The sequence below is a fragment of the Tauraco erythrolophus genome, chromosome 8 (genome assembly GCF_009769465.1).
Source record: "Tauraco erythrolophus isolate bTauEry1 chromosome 8, bTauEry1.pri, whole genome shotgun sequence".
Taxonomy (NCBI): domain Eukaryota; kingdom Metazoa; phylum Chordata; class Aves; order Musophagiformes; family Musophagidae; genus Tauraco; species Tauraco erythrolophus.
In genome coordinates this window covers 2,771,747-2,793,047 of record NC_141472.1, presented here as the reverse complement: position 1 = coordinate 2,793,047, position 21,301 = coordinate 2,771,747, and the positions used below count along the sequence as shown (strand labels likewise).

At 39.3% G+C, this 21,301-nt stretch overlaps 1 protein-coding gene across 1 annotated transcript in view; it reads right to left on the bottom strand.

Moving 5' to 3' along the window:
• The window catches only part of SPAG16 (sperm associated antigen 16), a 402,571-nt gene extending 393,028 nt beyond the window's left edge, over positions 1 to 9,543 (bottom strand). Inside the window, exons 1-4 of the mRNA XM_086615835.1 lie at positions 9,492 to 9,543; positions 5,701 to 5,747; positions 5,121 to 5,219; positions 7 to 134 (exon numbers count right to left, since the gene is read on the bottom strand). Of these exons, the coding sequence (XP_086471961.1) occupies positions 7 to 134; positions 5,121 to 5,219; positions 5,701 to 5,747; positions 9,492 to 9,543 (326 nt within the window). The remainder of the gene's footprint in view (positions 1 to 6; positions 135 to 5,120; positions 5,220 to 5,700; positions 5,748 to 9,491) is intronic.
• Positions 9,544 to 21,301: the final 11,758 nt, after the last annotated feature.

Sequence of the window (21,301 nt, the reverse complement as noted above, 5' to 3'; positions counted from 1 at the left end):
CTTTACCATTCAGTTTGGAAGCAGTCAAGGGTTCTGGACATTCCCAATCCGACCAGGAAATTGCAAAAGAAGTCATCCATCGCTTCAGGTATTTCAGACACTGATTTCTCAGAAGTCGGAACTGATTGCAAAGCCTGAAATTAAAATTTGATAAATGTTATTAAACCTACAAGAGAAAGTTGATTATCACATCTTCTATTTCTGAAGCAGATCTAGTAGAGCACAGCTGAATGTTTTCCTGGTCTTCATTGATCAGACCTGTAATCATTGACCCTTCTCATGTCAAGGTCTGTGAAAGGTTATAGAGAAATAACTCAAAAATCACCTGATTTAAGCAAGTATTCTGAACCTGACATAGTCTGATACAGGCCTGAAACCAGTTAAACCAATAGATGATCTACCACTGACCAGAGAGAAAATGTTAGTTCTCAAACTCCTGCACCCTTCAGCCACCTTCAAAACTACTGAGGAGAAAATCCATACTTCTGCTGAAAAACACAAGTCCAAGGTGACAGTAAAATAAATGGCTTATATTATTTTTGCAATGATGCATGCAGTGGAAAGGCTGAAAGAACTCTTAGATCTCCATCATTAGATCTCTTAGGAAGCCTCACAAAGATCAACTCTCTCTTTTCTTCTCAACATCCCTATGCAGACACTGAACAAAGCTGCCAGACACCGTTGCTACCAGTGTGAGCAGAATGCAGATGGTGCACCAAGGCTTCCTACGCAGCTCCTCCAGTGCCATCAAGATAGACAGCTATTCAGATAAGATCAGCTCACAGGTCAAGCACAGCTGCCAAAGCAGAATCAAAACAAAACAGAGCAATCCTACTATGGAGGAAGAAAAAAAAAGAAAAAATCTTTCACAGCTTTTTGTTGCCATGCAAATTTTGTTTCCTTCACCCAGCTTCATTCAGCCCACGCAGTGCATGGCTTCACGTTCAGCTCTCCTAGAGAGATTTCAAGATGCAAGGAGGTATGAAAAAAGTAAAATATGACCCAATCTGAGACTATCACCCTGCAAAATGCACTTAAAGATAATCAGATGAGAGAGACTGCCACAACTTGGCAGCCAAAGAGATGGCCTTAATTCATTCAGACTTCAGATAGATTACAATGATGTGACATACCTAAACACAAAGCTCTCAGAATTTGGGAACTCCACACGGGGACTACGCTACAACAGACTTACTTAACAACACAGACTACTATGATAGATACTACACTGTGCACGCCTGCCTGCCTCCTGGTGAGAGGATGACAGGACAGATCCGGGCTTGACAGCTATCACTCAGTGCACTCTTGAAAGAAATTCAAATTCTGTGATAACATGTACTATATATCGGGGAAAAAAAACAAACATACCATTGTAGAGAACTGACGAGAAGCAGAAACAGCTTCCACACATGCCTACCTTCTTTTCATTTCAATACTAACAAAACTAAAAAAAATTCCAGCGAGATATTCAGAGACATGCTGAAGGCTGTAACTGCAAATTATTTTCTCCATTTAAAAAAGAATCTGTAGGCCAGGGATTTTTTTATAACTCCATTCACTTATGGCTTATTCATGTCCTCAGTGGAAGCTCTATCAACACGACTACATCAATTACCTGGAGATAAAGGCATTTCTCCTGATAAAATAAAAACACTGGGAAAATCTTGCAGAAAATGTTATGTTTAATCCAACAACCTGCTATAAACAGAAAGAATTGTACATGTACCATCAAGGCCATGTAACACTGTTATGAATAATACAATATGCCAAGTGCAATGTAATATTCAGAATATTTTCATTACTAGAGATGCAGCACATCAGGCAGGTCTGTTTACTAATTGTGGTAACACAAGAGCCAAAGACAGCACATCTGCAGACACACAGCTCCATCCCTTCCCTTGCTCCTCTCCTTTCTTCATCCTAAGTGAGGCAAACGTCTAATCTTGTTGCCTGTAGTTTCCCAAATGCATCTATAAAGGCAGTCTTTGGAAGGAATGACACAGGTTGATTCCCTTAATAAATGGAAATATGACAGGGATTCATTTCATCCGTGCAGGAGAGACTTTTTTAGCTAGATGCTAGCACTGAGAATCATTTCAGGAACCAACACTCAAGCCGGGAACAATACAGGGAAAAATGGATGCAGTCTTACAAGCACAGGATGGGAACAGGACCTCAGGAAACCAGATTTCAAGTCCTGGCGCTTCTACAGACTTTGAGTGATATTAGGCTAACTGCTTTCTCTAACTTAATCCAAACATTGGATAAATACTCATCAAATAGCATAACAGTAACTTTTCCTAGCTATTTACCTGTTTTAAAACAAGGAAAATGCAATCTATTAATGTGGTGCAAACAAACACCCTGTAGTAGCTTTACAGACAAAACCACCTTAAAGGATTCTGACCATTAAGTCAAAATAAACAAGCTAAATATTTGCTTTGTTAAATACTTCTTGTTGGTTTTTTTAATTAAAATCTTCAAAGCATTTTGAGTGTAAGGATTGCAAATATGGCCAGTAAAATAAATTAATTTATTTATTTATAAATAAATTATTTTGAGAGCTTTATTTGAGAGCAAATAGATTTGAGAGCTTTAAGCTTAAGGACTTCCACTAAACTCGCAAAAATTTCTGTCCAATGAAGAAAGATTAGCACCAAATCAAGAATTTATATGGAAAACAAAATAAGGCATTCTTGCAAAATTTACTAAACTAAAAAAGAATGAAAAGGGGAATTCAAGCATTTTTAACAAAAATGACTGGAACAGGATGAGGAGGCAGAATCACTGCTGTCCAAAGCATGTGCTGCCCAGCACAGCTGTATTTAGAATCAGCTGCCATGTCACCTCCAGACAAGAGGAAATGAACACTTAGAGATTAGAGCTCCATCACCCTCATCTCCCTGTTGGGATCCCAACTAAAACTTCAACTGCAACTGGTGAGTGAACCTCACCAAACTCCTTAAAGACCAGTAATTTCACGGCACCTATGCGGAGATCAAGGAGAAACAAACATGTTTCAATATCCCCTGTAGAAACACAGCCGTAATTCCTACATACCGATCTTATTTAAACCAAAAAAGGCACATAGCACCATCTCTCATTTGCTTATGTTTGCTCTTCTTCATTTATTAATTAGTGCTAATTACCTTGGAAGGAAGTTTGAAAATAAGCTTTTTTCTTAGATTTTCCTGGTTATACTTGACCTTTTTACAGAGTGTGAAAGGAACTGTAGTTACTATAAATATCCATAGTTTCAAAATTGAGTATCTGGATTTGGCAAATCGCTTAAATATTTTTGGATGCTTACTTGGTCTGTGCCTTCTCTATACAATTTCTTTTCTGAATCAGAAGTTTTGCATGTAGTGTGGAAATGCAATCTTTAATTCAGGATTAGGTATACAAGTTACTAAGAACAGCAAACATAAATAATCACTTAAAAATGTTTATCACAGTAGCTATTCCAATATATGGTTATCACCTAATTTAACCTATTTTAGCCAAGATTAGAAGCTAATAATTGAAAAAGTACACCAATTATGAATCATGTGAAGAAGACAGCCTTCTGCTGTGCTTTTCAGCTCACAGTTTAGGTATTGATTCAATATTAACTCACAGGAAACAGTGCTTCTAACTTGGGTCACCAAAAACATTTACTGCAGCACCTATTTTTTTCCAGTGAATTAGCATCTATCTAGTCACTGAGCCTCACAAAATACACAGTAAATCATTATGAAAGCTGTCAAGGAACTAGAAAATGTATCAAAACATTTTTTTCTATTCATGTCTCTATCTAAAGGCTGGAAATACTATTTTAGTATCAAAATCCAACGATGATTCAAGATGGAATGATGATTCTTGTCTCCAAATGATGAGTCAAGAAGGAAGATGACAGACATCTATCAGCCTAAGCACAAAATCCAACAGAATTTGAGTTTAAGGACACATTCTTGTTTACTTTCAAGGAAAGGAAACACTTTCTTCAGTTTAATTAAATGGGATAGATATTAGCATATTGTTTCCTACCACTCAAAGTTCAACAGATCAGAGGTAAACGATTATTTAAATACAGCACTGTCAAAAGACCAATAATAAATTAAAAATATTCTTCCTTGTTTCACTCTTAATTTGAATGTCAACTCACACAGTGAAATCAACACAACTTCAGTTATCCCTAAAGAACACTAAGAATTTCCACTTCTTGGTTAACATTAAGCTTGTTCAGTCCTAAAAACTTCTGTCATCTTTCCCTTAGTTTTCAGCCAGTTTCAAAACACGTAAGACTCTGGTATTGTCAGCTTTCACTCACAGTTTGATCTAAAAATATAGATCTGATCTATCGATATGCACTAGTGCAGAAGAAAATGCACATTTTTCCTCCGTTTTGATGTTAGAAATCATTCAGATCATTTTATCTTTTCATTATTAAACATTTGTTTTTGCAAAACAAAGACTACAACAATAGATCCCTGATGAGGCTGTAAGACAGTGGTGCTGGGAAAAGCACTTTTCCATTAAATTGTTACAAGTAAACTCAGGTTAATCATGTTTTGGAAAATACAATATAAGAATCCCATTGTGTAACTGAACTATTACATAACTAGTTTGGAAATAAACTGTAAATGTAGTAAGTTTCAAAAATTGTGTGAAATGGTTGATAATTTCATTAATATTTTGATTTAACATAGTGTAACAGCCTATTCTTTAATACAGGAACAATCTTCTTTAGCAAAACATTCAACTCCAAACTTCCGTGGGCCTTAAGCACATGGAGTCCTGTGTCAGGGATCACACCCTCACTCAATCAGCTCAGAAAAAGAAATAAGCCCTAAAATACTGACACATTGTACTAATATTACTATATCTATATATTTGTTCCATGTACTTGCAATATCAGGTTGTTTATGGAACATAAAATGAACAAAAGTTAAAGGAAGAGGAAACATAAGTTTCCTTTTCCACTGTGGCATATGTTTACCCCTAGAAACTTCTAAAAAGCAAAAAGCAATCTTTCCCACACAAGTATTTCATAATTAAAATAAATTATGATGTGTAAATTTTACGCCACTAATGCCAAATGAATTACAGAGAGAATCTTAGAACGTTTAGGAAGTTCTTACTGAAATTTGGGCATCTTCAGCCTGCTCTTGAACAGCCTGCAAAGCCTTTGGCAGATCCTCATCATCTTCCTGAAGACTAAATTCATCATCAGCTGGAACCTAAACGAAACAAATTCAAGTCAGGTATCAACATATTTCATACATCTTTCTTTCACATTACAACTGTTTCCACTTCCAGTACAACTACTGAAAACAATATTGTTCTTGTTAAAGTAATACTTTATTTAAATAGAAATATTTAAATTAAATTCTATTTAAATATGGCTATATAAAAATAGTCGTATTTAAATAGAAACCATGTTAAGGAAATATTCATTATAAATAAGCTAAAATATCTAGATAGAAATACCTGTATCTTTAAAAAAGTATTTAATGTTCAAATAAACGTGAAACATTACAAATCAAATGACACGAGATCTTATCTTGAAAAATAAAGATAAGCCTAGTGTCATCATATTTCATAAAAGGAGATTCGTATCCTTTCTCCTATCATGTTTTTGCAACTGATGAAGTAAAACAAAAGAATGAAACATGAATACTCCACCACATATATCAGCAGATGATCAATTTAGTAAATTACCTCTTCATACTGATAATCGTCTTCAGAGTCATCTGTTAGAGTAAATTCTGCAGATTTTGTTAAGTCTGAAAGAGCTGATGAAGGTGATGAGTTCCAACTTTAAAAAAAGTATTGTTAAACAACCACCTATCACCTTTCTAAGCATAACTCACTCAATGCTCTCAGAGAATGACTTTTTTATCAAAATTAGATATACAAGCACAAACATCTGAGCTCAAACATTGAGTACTAGAGGATCATTTACTGAAGCTGATACAAATGCCTTAATAATTACAACACAGCTACAATAAAAAGATAAGGAACTTGCAAAATGTAAAAAATTCATTTGGAAATTATCTACAGTTCTTCCAAATGAAAATCCTTTCATTAAAAATAACTACAAACAGTTTAAAATGAAACCCAAATAAACGTTTTTTCATCCACTAGCCTCAGAGCCCATGAAAACATAACCAAAATGATTTTGGCAAGATGTTCTGTTGGCAGTTTCCCTAGGAAATCAGTTAGCCTACAAATGACCCATGTAAATAAACCAGAAATTTACTTCTGAAGAAAAGCAGCTGGCAATTCAGTATTTCACATGTATCAAATTTAAATGGTAACTCCTATATAAAAAGAGGAAAAAAAAAATACACGATTTTCCAGCTTTGCATTAAGTTTCCTACATCTGAATTGTTCTCTTAAAAAAAGGCCTTTTGCTTCAGTTCTCAAAAGATCTGTGTAAAACCACCATCTGCATTCAGAACTCAGCACCACAGCATCAACAAAACCAGCGGTTAAATTGTAGCCATCTGGAAGGCTACCAGCTGAAGATCATGTCCCAAAAAAAGGAAAACCACCCTTTGTTTCTCAGAGATGTGAGGTTCGAGATAAAAGATGGAGAGATACCATTTTTCTCTTGTAAACAAACAAACAAAAAAATAAATAGGGGTGTCTGAGTGAATGAAGGCATCATTTTCAGCAATCAAGCCACAGCACATCTGCGTGCCTCCAAGTGCACAGTAACACTAGATGCTTAATATAAAAATCGTGCACAGAAATAAGAAACTAGCACCAATGCTTCTTAAAAATCTCCTATCCAGGCTTCGTGCACGAAAGCAAATGCCTGTAAGACATACACCTCCAAATTTACTCCCCGAATCACCACATCGCAGATTGCAGATGTGGAACACAGGACTGGAATTCAAATCACCGCCCCTCTCCGCCTCAAACTTGCCCCTCTCCGCCTCAGCTTAATTTTCTAACTCGACTGATTCTGTAAGGTTTATTTTTAATCCCTGAACTACGTAGAATCTCATCTCCAAAAAAGTTTACTATGCTTTCTTTCATAAAAGGGGAAAGGGAAGGAAGGAACCCCCAAACTATTAAGATTTAACAGGCCTAAGCCTGTACATTCTCGCACCACAGGAAATCTGGATTCACGTTTCTGACTTTCATGGGAGGGCAAAGAAATTGTGCAGTTCAACAAACACATCTTTTCTCAGCGTGGTACACCAGGACCATATGTTGGTCCACGAAGCTAAGCAAAGAGAACCAAGATGGAAAATAGCTCATGTTGAGACACGACTTTAAAGAGCTGACCCAAGAGACTTGAGATAACGATCAGGGACTCGGGCATCGGGCTAGCTTTCAACTATCTGCACAAGAATCTTTTGGTCCTCACACCAGTGTCTGATCACGTCCTAATAAAACAGCTCCTAAACCCTGGACTTAGTTCCTTCAACTCAGAAAGAAAAAATTTCATCCAGACTGCTGATTACGCACAAAAAAAAGGAACAGCAGCAAGGCGTGAGGGCAAAGCAGGAGGAATAAGTTTCCTTTATTGTCTGAAAAAGCAAGAAGGATGCTTGCAGCAGGCAAGTCAAGATACAAGACACAGTAACACCGGCTAGTGTTCTAAAAAGCCCCTTTTTATAGTTAGATTAAGATATTCTAGCACCAAGTAGCTGACTATATTCTCTCTTTAAAGAACAAGACTTTAAAAAGTGTGTTTATATAGTATGAATTCTTGGGTACAGCATTTTTTGGATGAAGCAGGCGACAAGTTCCACATATATGTAGCAACTGTATGTACAAACCAAACATCTGCACACTTCTCTGGAGCCTCTAAGCCTCTTGTTCACTTTACAGCATAGTATTTATCAACTTCATTTAAATAAAGCACATTTAAATAAAATACTGTACCCAGCAATTTTTCACACCACATTTAGTGATTTGATCAGAGACTATTTTTTCTAAAGCTACCTTTTACATGATCCCTCCCCCCTCCTCATCTTGACTACTTCTTTCTGCATTTACCAAATCTTTCAGTGCAGACAAAAGCATCACTGCAGTATACTCTTGATGAGTAAAACACTTGCAAACTTTGTGGGGTTTTCCCTGACCTGACTGTCCTTGCCATCCACTATGGTCCTAACTGATGTGTCATTGTGAACACTGCACAAACTAAAACACAACTTGAAAAATCCTGATTTTTTTTTCCTTCTTTTTTTCTGAAAATCATAGCCATGTGCACAATAAAAGAGAGGAATTAGATTCTATAACTGTCATATCTCTGCAACAAATACTATGTCAATTCTTTTAACATGTGTACCAATACAGTGCTTTTTTTAGGCACACCACAGAGTGTGACAACACTTGTGAGGCTTCAAGACAGTAGAAACAGAGGCACAAGCTCACTAAGGCAAATCATCTTTTTTTTAATATTGCTTTTATATCAGTTTACATCTTAATTCTAGCAAGGCAGAAAAAACTACAGTACTGGTAGGACCAAACACTTAAGCTCTGATTATTTAGCCTCCAAAACAAAGCTCACAACATCTTGATTTTGCAGCTGTGAGCTGCCAAAGAGAACAGATAGAGCTAGTCTGACCTCGTGGCAATGTCGGAATTTAGGTCATCTGACCAAAAATCACACATTTAAAAGCCATCAAGTCCTAACATAATTTGCTACAACTCAATTGCGAAAAGAATTCAAACTGATTTATCTTTTTTTCTTTAAAAGCCGTGGCAAATAAAATTATGTCTGGGTTATTGTATCATAATCTTTACAACTTGGTCATACAGAGTACTACACAAAACCACGAGTATCTGGCCAGTTACTCGGTGTGGCAGGCATTGGGAAACTACAGGAGCATTTTTACAGCAGCACACTGGGACTGTGAGCCTTAATACCAAGTCTGGTCACTCCTCCTTAGATATTTTATAAAATCACGGAATGGTTTGGGTTGGAAGGGACCTCAAAGACCATCCAGTTCCAACCCGCCTGAGGGCAGGGACACCCTCCACTACACCAGGCTGCTCGACGTTAAACTTTTGCTTTCACTGATCAACAACTAACACGAGAGAGGCGACAACAGCCCTTCATTTCAGAATTCTGAGTCTTGCTCACACTGCCCCATCAGCAGAGGAGGATCAAGTTACCCTGCTCTCCCCAAGGGCCACTCAGGGACTTACCACCAGCAACGAAAACAGACATGGCGTTCAAGCACTGCCTCTGCAGGGGGAAAAAACCACCCAAACTCCACATATTGGCATTTCTAGTCTGCAGGGGGGATAACCGAGAAAAAGACGCAACACCGTGGTGGGCTTTTTTGCCTTTTTCTCCCCGCCGGTGACTTGGTTAAACAACGCGCAGCCGCCGCCGCGGCAGCCACCGGGGTGCCCCCCTCCACACGCGGAGAAGGGCCCGCCCGCGCCGCGCCCTCCCTGAGGCGGCGAACCCCTGCGGCGCCGCACAGCCCCCCGCCTCGGACGAGGAGAAGGAGGAAAACCCTCCGGAGGGGGAAGGATACTCTGCAGGCGGAACGTCGCCTCAGAGCCCGCCGCCGCCGCCGCCTCCTCCATGACCGCTGCCTCGCGTCGCGCCGTTGCCGCGGGCGACCTCTCGCGAGAACAGGAGCCCGCTCCCGCCTGAGGGGACCCACCGCCCCGGGGTGGGGCGGTGGCGGGAAGCGGCCCGCCGGCGGCTCTTTACATCAAATTCGCTTAATTTAGCGTTAATCACGCTTCGCTTTCTCACCTGAGCCCAGGCCGGCGCGACTGATCGCTTCAATTAAGCTTCTGCAGTATGTTGTGGTTTAATTAAGAGCAGAAGCTTTCCCAGTCAAAAGTTTGGGAAAGCAGCACGTGGTGTCGTCTGCGTTTGCGGAGAGCGTATGTTATGTCTCTTGGGAGCTTGAGGTAAAGGTTACAGGAGTCAACAGAAAGTTTTCTGTTCCTTTCTGTATTTTATAACAAGCTTAGAGGTCCCAGTCGGAAATTTCCATTGAGTTAAAGGGTTCTGCACCAAGCGGGAATTTGTGTAACTAAAACCTGAAGTCTCAGGAACATGGGGGATGTCAAAGAAGTGCTAATAGCTGGTCTGAGAGAAGAGGCACCAGTTTTCCTTGAAGCTTTCCAAAAAACATCTAACAATTGAAATACTGTCTGAAGATCAGAGAAGACGGATGCAGGTGAAATAGAATTACATCAAACAAGCCAGTCTTCAGCCTTAAAAAAAAAAAAACACAATCAAAAAAAACCAAGATACAATCCTGCAAGAGGGCCTGTTACCTGTGAAACTATTGTTTTAGCATTTTCTTTCCAGAGATCATCACTCAGGATTGCCATTCCTCTCCCGTTGCAGACACATTCTTGAGAAACGATGAGTACTTCGGCACCACCAAGGTCTCCAAACTCTAATACAAGAACAGTATTTTGGCACAAGATCGTCACAACGCTGCTAAGGTGACAAGAACAGTTGTATTTCCTTCTAAATTCTCTATTACCAGCTTCACCACTGGTGTTGAGTTTAATCTGTGTCAGGGCTTGAACTCACCTGGGTTCAAGAGGTAAATGCTGACATACCTTTCTTTTTGTCTTGCAGGGTTTTTTTTTTCTCCTTCTAAGCAATGTTCTTTCATCCATATCCAACCCAAAAGAGCAGTCCTGAACTCCAGCAGAGCATCTCAAAAAAATGACAAAGAAAAAACAGAAGTGGCATCATAAAGCACGACACCCGTGAGTCAATACTTCTAAAACTGTGGGATTTAAAGAAGTCATAATGCAGTTGGGATGGCTTCAAATGAAGGTCTCACTCTCCTGGGGACATTCCCAATTCCCCCACAAATCACAAAGAAAGTGTAGCTGTAGCCATGTCATACAGGCCAGCACAGCTGATTAATGTCACAAGTTAATATCAGTCACTTCTCTCAGCAGCAGATTTGCTGTTGGTGTTTACCCAAAGGGTTGAACAGACAAAATAAGCCATACCCTTCTCTCCCTTCTATACGAGTTTCGTCTGACTCTACAGGCCTAACTTCTCCCTACAAATTTTTCGTGAGACTTCTCTATCTCACTGAAATATGGAAGTGTAGGGTATCCACAATTCAAGAAGGCTGATGAAAGCTTAAGAAGAGCTCGGAGAAGTGCTCCAGGTAAGATTAAGATTGGAAAACAATTAATAGTGAAGGACAAAAGGATCTCAGTGTTCTTGGTTTGTTAAAGGAATAGTTAAACAGCTTGATCAAAGTGCACAGGTAATATATTTGATAAGAAAGGCTACACAAAGATGCAAACATATTGAACCATATAGAAAATTAAATAAAAATAAATTGCAACTAAAAACTTAAAAGCAAATTTTTAACAAATAACCCTCCGACTGATTTTCAAGTATAACAGAAACTGTTCCTGGAGAATTTTAGCAATGAGAAAATTCTTCATAACAGTTATGTTCTACATTCAGACACCAGCTAGTTCCAGACATGCTATGGCTTGCATTTAAAAAAAAAAATCAGATACTGTCATTGCAATACTACTTTCTATGGGAAAAAAAAAAAGTTGAAATGAGACAATAGCTGGTTCCATGGAGATTTGCCAGTATCCAAAAGGACCCATAGAGTTTATGTGTTTGCTTTTAAAGAAGAATCAGTTGGTCACAGATTGTTATTTCCCAAAGGTTTAAACTTCTGTTCGGAAACAGTGTTTGGTTGGCAACTTCTAAACGATTTATGTCCTCCCATCACGCCTATATAAATGACCTGATAGTACAATAATTTTCCTTCAAATGGCATAACAAGCCAACTTGTTTCTCTTTACCTTGTTGAGAGCCACCTACCATAAATACATTATATTTGGTTATCGCTAAGCTGAATTCCAAACAGCCAGTTCACCCTGCTTTATGGCCTCATAACAGTCTGAGTTATAAATGATTATCGTCTCCCAAATGGCAGTAACCAATGTTGTTACCGTATCCCATAACTTCCCATGAGAAAGACACAGAAGCACCATCTGCTGTAGCTTGAGCGTTTCATTAGACAGACTGCTTACTTTCCTCACACAAAGACTAAGCTATGCACCTTAACCAGACACATCAGCCAGACAAGATAGAGCAGTTGAAAAGCATCATTCATGAAAACTGGCCAAACTGGAATGCTCCAGCAGTGTTGCACATGCTCCCAAACCCTAAGGGCCAGATACTCTTCCAGCACCGACTGAAAGATTGCAAGACTATCCTCTCATTCAGAGCAAAATGCCCTCTCCTACTGAATTCAACAAGCAAACTGACTACAATTCAGACAAATCAAGTTAAAAAGACAGAAGATCCATCCAAGTCACTTTGTGGCTTTCCCTCGCCTGCAGGAAGACATCAAGAATGTCCAGTTTAAGCACTTTGTCACAACAGACAAGGAGCCAGCAAAGAATTATCTGTCCCGCTGACTTTTACACACCCATTTCCGATTGTTCTTCAGTGCAGTTTTGCGGGATAAGGGACAAAGGAATGTCATCAATTCAACTTTTTTGAATGAGCACCTAGTGCAGCCTGGAACACTCTGAAGGCAGTATCATGGTGCCAGTTAAGAGGCCATTGTTAATATGGTCCTGGTGGAGCACAAGACCACAGCTGGAAGCCAGAGTGAGCTGGCAAACATCATGTTCCACCTTCTGCTGTGCCATCTGGCTTCCGGTTAGGTGACTGACATTAAATGTATTTTCTCCATATTACCATCTGGCAGCTGCTTGTACAACAACAGTGTGACATGCAGAATTTGGCCAACAGTTATCCTAAGAATCATACCAAGGATACTCACAACACTGAAACTCTGAAATGAGAAAGGGCTTACAAGGAAAGTTTCTTTAACTGATGGTGTTACCTGCACAGAGTATTGCAGGTGGGGAACAGGGAGTGGGAAGATTTACATCCTTATATTTTGCGTGTAATTTACAGAGGACCATTCAAGTTTCTACAGGGAGGGGCCATGCAGATTTCCAAAGGATGTGCATGTTGTATCCAACGAAATGTCTGCTCTTGAAAAGCATCAATGCTTTTGCCTTGCTGTGGCAATACATTCATTTTTCCAAAATTAGAGGAGCAGGACTTTTTTTTTTCTTCCTCCCTTGTAAGGATGCATGCCAAAGATAGTTTTGATAAAGGAAACAAGTTAAAGGAATTGATTAGTACAAACAGCAAAGCCTCAAAAAGATGGCACTTTAACAAAAAATTAGTCTGGAAATGTAAATATTGCCAAATCCAGTGCAACACTAGTATGAAGTACAGTGTAATAGCACCAGGTCTTCATATTTATAAAGGTCACATTTGCAAAGCTTAGGGGCCATAGTAACCTTCCCGAGCTTTAAATGTAACGGAACAGAGTGCTTTAAAAAATGCAGTAGGATTTTCAATAAATATGATCCCATGACAGCTTAAATCAATATATTTTCTACTCTACCTCCTGCTGTGCATTCCTGCCTCTTTCCTTGCCCCTGTGCTGGTGCTCATATGATTCTGAAGTAATGTAAACCTAAAAAAACGCTAATCCAGAAGAAAAGATGGGGTTTTTTGAATGTTAGGAAAAGCAATACTAAAACGCCTGAGGTTTGGCATTCAGAGTTAAGCCGAAGTTATTAAATGTAGTACTATTTTGTCTCTGCTCTGCAGAAGAACATTCAATGTAAAAGCTTCTATGTTTTCAGATATTTCTATAGATAGATCTAGGATATACTGAGTCTCTGAAAAGAAGCATTTGAGTTGAGATTGTGTGGAAACAAGAGCATCAGTTTCCCAGTGCCTCAGCACTTATGCTGATGTTCATTCTCCTCAGCATTTTATTAAAAGCATAAGTAGCATTGGGCTGGAATACTAGTTATACTATTTAGTCACCTAATCCAAAAGCTGTTTTTCTTTGATGAACTTCTAAAATTTAGTCTAGCTTCAATTTCACACAGCTTTTTCACAGGACAAAGTTTAAGACAAAGCTCTGCTCAAAAACTAACGATACAAGCACAAATGGGAGTACAGAGAGGTTTGACTCCACTTACAGAAAAATTTGGGAGTGAATAATCAAGCATTTTATCAATAATACAGAGTGGCATTGGTACAGCTGATCACACAGCGCAAGTTTTAAAGGGCACAGTAGTGGGAAGTGCAGGTTTCCCACTGCAGGCACTGGAACTGTCATGTGTATAGTCCAGTCTCTACACTGTAACGTATAATAAAAGAGTTATTTTGTCCACACTGATGCTGCTGTTTCCAAGAACTACAGCCTCTACATCTTCTGCTGTCATTGCCTTTGAAAACTCTCAGGTGCATTAGACAGATGGTACATTTTGTCTTTCCATGTACTACGTTCAGGAGTATTTCTGCATCACAGACAAGAAGAAATTGTGCTAAGAGAGATGAGAGACATGACATATAGTCACTTTTTCTTTTAGAAGGGTAAGTGACCCATGTTCTCTCTAAACTCCATTTTTATGGACACAAAGTTATTTATGCAGCTTATAGGAACGAATGATCATCTGTTCCTGATAATTAGAGGCTTTTCATTTAATGTGTTCTCTCTTTGAGATTAAGTTTAGTTAATATGCTTTTCAAATTTAGGCACCTTCAACCACAAAGCAGCTAATACACTTCTACTACAAGCTAAAAAAATATTTTAGAATTATCTGTGACAGTTGCAAAAAGGAAAGCCACCATCCTTAACACGAAAGACCAGAGAAAACAGAGCACTGCATTGTCCTGATCTGTGCTTAGTAATAGAGGCAAAAACTGAGATGCCGTCGTTTCAGAAAACACACAAGCTAAAGGATAAGCAAAAGAAAAGCTAGCAGAAATTATTACTTCATTTATTTTGCCATGCTTCCAAGTAATCCACTACTTGTTACCCAGGTAATGCATCATCCCATTGCAAGTCTGAGTCTCATACTAATTAGCACATGCCAGAATCATTTTAGCTGGTTTCTGGCTCAATTTTTTTTTTCTTTTGAGAAAGAGTAGATGCATTCACTTTATTTGAGAGAGAGAGTAGGTATACGCACACATTAAGACCTGACATGACCAAATTTGCTTTGTGAAAATCAGATTTAAAATATACATAAAGGAATATCTAGGAAAAAAAATTGTTCAAAACTGTTGGGTGCTTCAACAAAATTAAGTTTTCTCCCTGCATCCAGTCTTCTCTTATCTCTATCCTTATCAGCTCAGCACAGAAGCCTTCACTTCTTTTCCTGGTGCCCCAAAACATGTTTGCCAGCTATTTGCTTCTTTCCTTACTTGGACTCATCACTTCAATTTACTTACATTTTCCCTATTCTGACCAACCTCCTTTGAAATCTGATCATTTCCAGTTGTGCTTTTAGCAGTTTCGACAATCCTTGGATATTTCTTCAAAACGTATCTTTTTCAGAGATGCACTTAGAAGATACTGTGTATTCCTGTTCCGAGAAAACAACTGGGAAATTATAAAAAAAAAATTGGTCTGAGAGAGGTCACAGAATTTGCTGCAAGATGGGCAAGGACTAGAAGGTGATTTGTAGCCAAAAGCAATGTTTGCTACCAGAGTATTTAGCCAAGCCTTTCGCTAACTGCTTAAAGGCAGTTACGTTGATCAGACCAAGCATGGAATTTTAACTTCCTCTCTATTATTTTGTTTGTTCTTTGTGCAGCGTCATTTTCCCGCATACAGAATGTGAAGATATAAATAATTAGAAGTCAAGTCACCCACCTCTAATCTGTCCTAACTCAGCTGAGGGTGGCAGTGTACACTAGTTCTGCATATATTAATATATAAGAGAGAGTCCACAGTCTTTATGTCCATCTTTGCTTTGTTATTGTTAACAGAGATACAGGACTTTGGGCAACAATTCTGTAAAACTCCAACATTTTGGATAAAAGATGATTTTAAGAAGTCTTCCATATCCAATACTGACTGCAATTTGTGATGCGAATGAAGCCTTTGATGGTTTTCATTTTCACATGTCTCTGATGAAAGCAATAGTACAATATTGACACCCTATACTTAAATGTCAAAGCTTTGCTTTGTGGTTCTTGTAATATTTTGTTTAAATATTGAAGAGCCACAAAATTGAAGTCTGAAAATGCTATGTTTAAGTTCTTTGCTCTTACCTTCGTATTGCTTACAGCACAGCTGTAACTTTTGCTATCGAGCCATTTGCTCATTTTGGTATAGAACAGAAGGAGCAAATATCGATAATTTGTCCTCTCAAACTATACCGAAATCTCAGGTACCCTGCTTTGCATTTGAAGATGCCCAAACTGATTTACCATGTGCCAGCTCCACACACTAGCAGCTTCACTTAATATAAGCCCTTACTATAATCCATGCCACTTTATACTTCGGATATGTTCCCAGTAATTTAGAGCCAAATCCTGAAGATAAGCTGAGAATCTAGAGAGGCCTAAAGGGATCCAAGCACCTGAAACCAAAAGGAAAATCCTCTACATTTTCACTAACTGTGAATCCTTAAAACTGGCTCTGCCAGCTTTGTCCCCTTTCTGAAAAGAGGAATTGCAGTGCCAGTGTCCAAGAGAGGCTTTGCTGTCCATGGGCCCCTCCAGCCCACTCCCTCAAGTTAGGGATGAGGTACCCAAGCCCTCAAGGACGACGTCATTTCGGATACCACTCTTTCCAGTGCTGTATTTTGACCAGACAAGACAGTTCCTTGCTCTGTGTTGATTACTACACCACCATCCTGAGGCAGCCAGCTCTCTGAAACAGGCATTTGCCAGGCAGACTGAGGGCTGCCGATTCCTTTCCACTGGTCAGGAATATGGAGAAGTCTGGCCTTACTTTTAATAGTGGTTTTATTCCACTGGAATTAGATACAGATATTTAAAAACTATTTAAAATTTATCTGTTTAAATTAACCCATTTTTTTTTAACAAATACCTCCCTGTAAAGGCATTTCTGACCCTTCCAAATATACAGCTGGTTCAGCAGAGAAGAATCAGAATTTCCTTTGCCTAAATTCACCTCTAGTAACTTCTGAACAGTTATTTGCACTTTACAGGGACATAGTACAAGTATCTTCATAGGCCAGCATGACCATCTGTTGACCATCTTCTCCCTTACAGAAGATCCACAACTTTGTATTGTTGATCACCCTTGAAATACTCCCTTTTGACATTTCCATCACAAATGTGCAGTTTTCACTTTCTACACTTTCAGTAAAATTTTTTTAAAGGAGAACGAAACATTACCGTTTTCATAAGCTAGGGCCTACAAATTAGTATTTTCGAACATATGACAACTGACTACAGTTGTAATTCCCACTCTTGCAGAAGGCAAGATCACTTGCTTTAAAAAAAAAAAAAACACCAACAAAAGCTCCCACAATTTCATGGACAAAAACATGTTTACACATGAAGTTGGGTTCTGAGAGAGCTGGAGATCTTGAAGGAGTACCTATCTGTCCAGACCCAAATTTCTCCTCCCTCTCTGTTCAGGAGGAAGTATGCATGTATGGCACAAGGCAAAGTGTATGTCTGTCTTCGGTTGTCCTGGCAGACTTCACATAATGTCAGACCCCTGGTGTCCCATCAGCTGGATAACTTCTAAACCTGGTCAGCCTTTCTTTTGCACTCTACTTGGCAAAGCAGAGCATCTTGTCAAGTCTTCACCTCCCTTAGCCCACACCCAGTGCTTTCACAGTGAGCCACCAATTACTCAGACTGGCATGTGGTCAGGTCACATGTCAAAGACATCTCATTTACAAGCAGAACATTCCCCAGTGAAAAATCCAGAAAGAAATAATCACCTTCATGGTCCATTTTTTCAACCCAAGGCTCTGTCTCCAACAAGCACCCACTGAACCCATCAAGACACATTGGCTAGAGAATTAACAATTTAAAAATCGTGTGTACCATGCATGCAGACATCATCCAGTGATTTGACCTACTCCTAAAGGCAAAAAGCAACCTGTTGGCCCAACCCTCAGTGAAATCAGATGAGATTTTCCTATCAACATAAGATGGAGCTGGACTGGATCTAATAAACTGAACCCATAATGTCCATCATTCACAGTTAAACTACTTGCTTTTTGGAAGCTACTTGTTATTTTCTTTTCAATAGCCACAGGGCACATGGATTTGCACAAAGCTTATAAAAATAGCAATACCTACAATATGATATTGCCCAGCAAACCTAAGGCTAAGGAAGATAAGCTTCATGTCAGCAATGTTTTCATCATCCCTCCTTTTTTAAATGAGATTTGCCATACATCAGAAACACATGGCTAAGTGTTTTCTCCTAATTTGGGCACAAATCTCTATTATAAATATATTAAGACAGCGCAAAGAACCTATTTCTTACATCTGTGTAATATCCCGTGGGTTACCTTACTTTGTGAAAATGAAACAGGTGAAATTTGGGCTATGAGATTACACAGAAGAAAAGAGATAATTTGTGTTAAATAGGAACTCTGGTGAAAGTGTAAAAGCATAACCTTCCCTCCCGCCTCCAGTCATTTTTCATGCTGAGAATGGCCAGCAAAATTAGTGTAATTGTGATGTCTAGCCCAAATCCTTTTATATCTGAAGGAGGACAGGCAGGACCAAACACAAGTCCATTTTTTCCTAGCTACATCAGCTAGTCTAATTCCAAAATATTATCATTCCCCCCAAACTGTGCCTAAAGAGCAGCAGTTTCAAACACAGGAGGAATGCATGAATAACATCTAAACTTTGCAGGATAAATTACGTAAGAGGCAAAACAGCCCTACAGATTTTGGCTTTATGGCAAGCAGCATAACAGAGGACTGGTTTTCTCTACAACTCTAACCTGTTTAGTGGGAGATTTTCAGACTTGACATCTCACTTGCCTCAGTTTCCAGAATCCACCACAAGACTCTTGTTATGTAATTGGGCTCACAGCACAATGGCACCTGAACTGAACAAAACCTGCAGGTGTCTTGAGCTACAACCCTGCCAGTGCTTTCGTTCTCCACCTGTAATGTGGAGGTCAATGTCCTCTAGCCAACTTCAGCTGTTCCCCAATACCCCCAAGTGAAGAGTGCAGTCAGTATATGAAAATTATTGTGACCATTAAAGCACTTTGCCTATTTCATCATCACATAGAACACACTGCCTCAATTAGCATTTGAATAACGCTACCATTAATGTAAATTAACAAGTAACAACGATTCTCAACATTGAGAGCACACTGATGAAATTGGTCCCCTTGTCTGAGGATGACAGGTTGAAGTGGCACTGAAAGCTGGAAATCAGCTCTGGCTCCAGGTTTCACAGATGGACTTTGTAAAGTCAGCCAAAGCCTCCACCCCTGAATGTGCATTCTTGCACACGTGTGTATCTCCAGATCTCAGCTTTGCAGCTTAGTCCGCCTTGGAGTTATCAAGCATGATGACATTTCATTGCAAATGGAGTTTTACAGAGTCACTGGTCGTTAGGATGCAGCTTTGTTCACCACAGTTGACCATACCACCGAAACTCATCATGCACCCATAAATCTGCTAATTAAGAGAGACTCATCTTGTGCTGCAGTATTTTTACAACAGCCTTCCTCCTAGGCACTTCCTCAGTTATGTTTCTTTCACTGTTCTGCATCAGCTTTGTGTTTCCACTGATCACAGCAAATTAGGGCTGAGCAAGTTACGCTGTTGTAGATATAAAATACTGATGTCACAAGCAGCTCATGCCCATCTGCTGCCAATGTCCCCAACATGAGAGGGCAACAGAAACCTGGAGAAGGAGGACTCTCCATAGCAGCCTCCCTGCTCTCCCAGCCATAGCTGCTGCTTTCTGCATCCTCCTTAAAGTTGTCCAGGAGGAAAGACTAAGCAAAACTTGGACCAGGCTCAGCTGGTCTCGACACCAAAGCTTGTACCCAGCTGCTAGGAAGAGCAGACCATGTCCAGTGGATCAGATATGAAAAACTGGTAGGACAGAGGGTCTCCACATCTGAAGGCTTATAGAAGGGACCATTTGACTTGGTCACCATTAAGCCATGTGCCACTATCAATGCTGAAAGCCTGTATGAGGACTGTCTGCTTTGCCCATAAGTTTCACTGCTTTTTCTGTAATTATACCAGTAAAAATGAGCGCCCTTAATGAGGATATTTATAATCTTTGTCTGAATCATCTTCTTTACTCCTTAGCCGTTACTGCACAAAGATCTTCACTTCTGCATAGGGAGTTTATATTTCAATTGTGTCAATTCCTCTAATAGTGTATTGGCTGTTCCTTTATTAGAGGGAAAATTCAAGATTTGCTAAAATAAAGGTAAAGGTCCCACAGGGGTGGCTGGACTTTGGGTTAGGTCCCCATAAAAACTTTTTTCCTCCTGACAAAGGGGAGTAAATTTCTACTGACAAAACATTATTGAGGCAACCCGTTAATAGCAAAAAAAAAAAAACAACACCAAACCCAAATAGTTGCAATTTTCTTCCCTTCTCATCTTCTCAGGTGCTGTCACATCAACTTGTCTCCTGTGGCAGTGATAAGCCATGACCACTGTGAACGTGTGTATGCTGTCCACAACTGCAGGAGAGACAGCAAATCTCTAGCAAAGCATTTCTTTCCTCCAAAGCAGGTAAGTCAGGGTGGTCACCATACAACTATACAAAGCACTATTTCACTAGTGCCTTGTCAATATCAGTAAAGGCTCTTGAACTACTTTTCCTGAACAGCCCACAGATCCTCATCTTCTGGTTACCTTCTCTGACCATAGAGAGACTTAAAAAAATCCCTTTTTCTTACTTCAGGCTTTCAGTGTGCTAGCTCACATAGTAAGATCCTTCAAAACTTCTCTACACATCATGGATTATCTGTTTATTTAATGAAAATGATTTTTTTGATGTTTAATAAAAAGCAAGGCAGCTTTAAATTATCAGATATTTGAGTCTTAAATGTAGCTCACACCTTGAATTCATTGTGGTATTTCCCCAAGGATGTTGTACTACCCAGTTTCTCTCCCAACCAGCAACTTTACAAATTGACAAACTATGAGAAGGGCTTCTGCTACAGAATGAAGAATCAATAGCTGTCTACTTGGATAGCCTCAAAAAGTGCTTAACTTTTAATTGAACACTGGAAAAGAAATTGCAAAATGCAAGAGCTCAAAACAGCATGAAGCCTGCATAATTATCTTTCTCCTTGCAGTTCCTCGTGCAGACTGGAGACTAATTAAACACATGTGCAGGCTAGAAAATTATTTGCAAAGATATATCTTGTGTCAGTTTGCAAAGGGACCTAACCAGAAGGAAAGTACTAGCAAGGAACTGGAACCATTGGCAGCTGTCCTGTACTGTCATTTTCACTAGTACCTTGGCTTTTTGTTTCACCCATCTAGAACAAAGACAAATTAGGTTT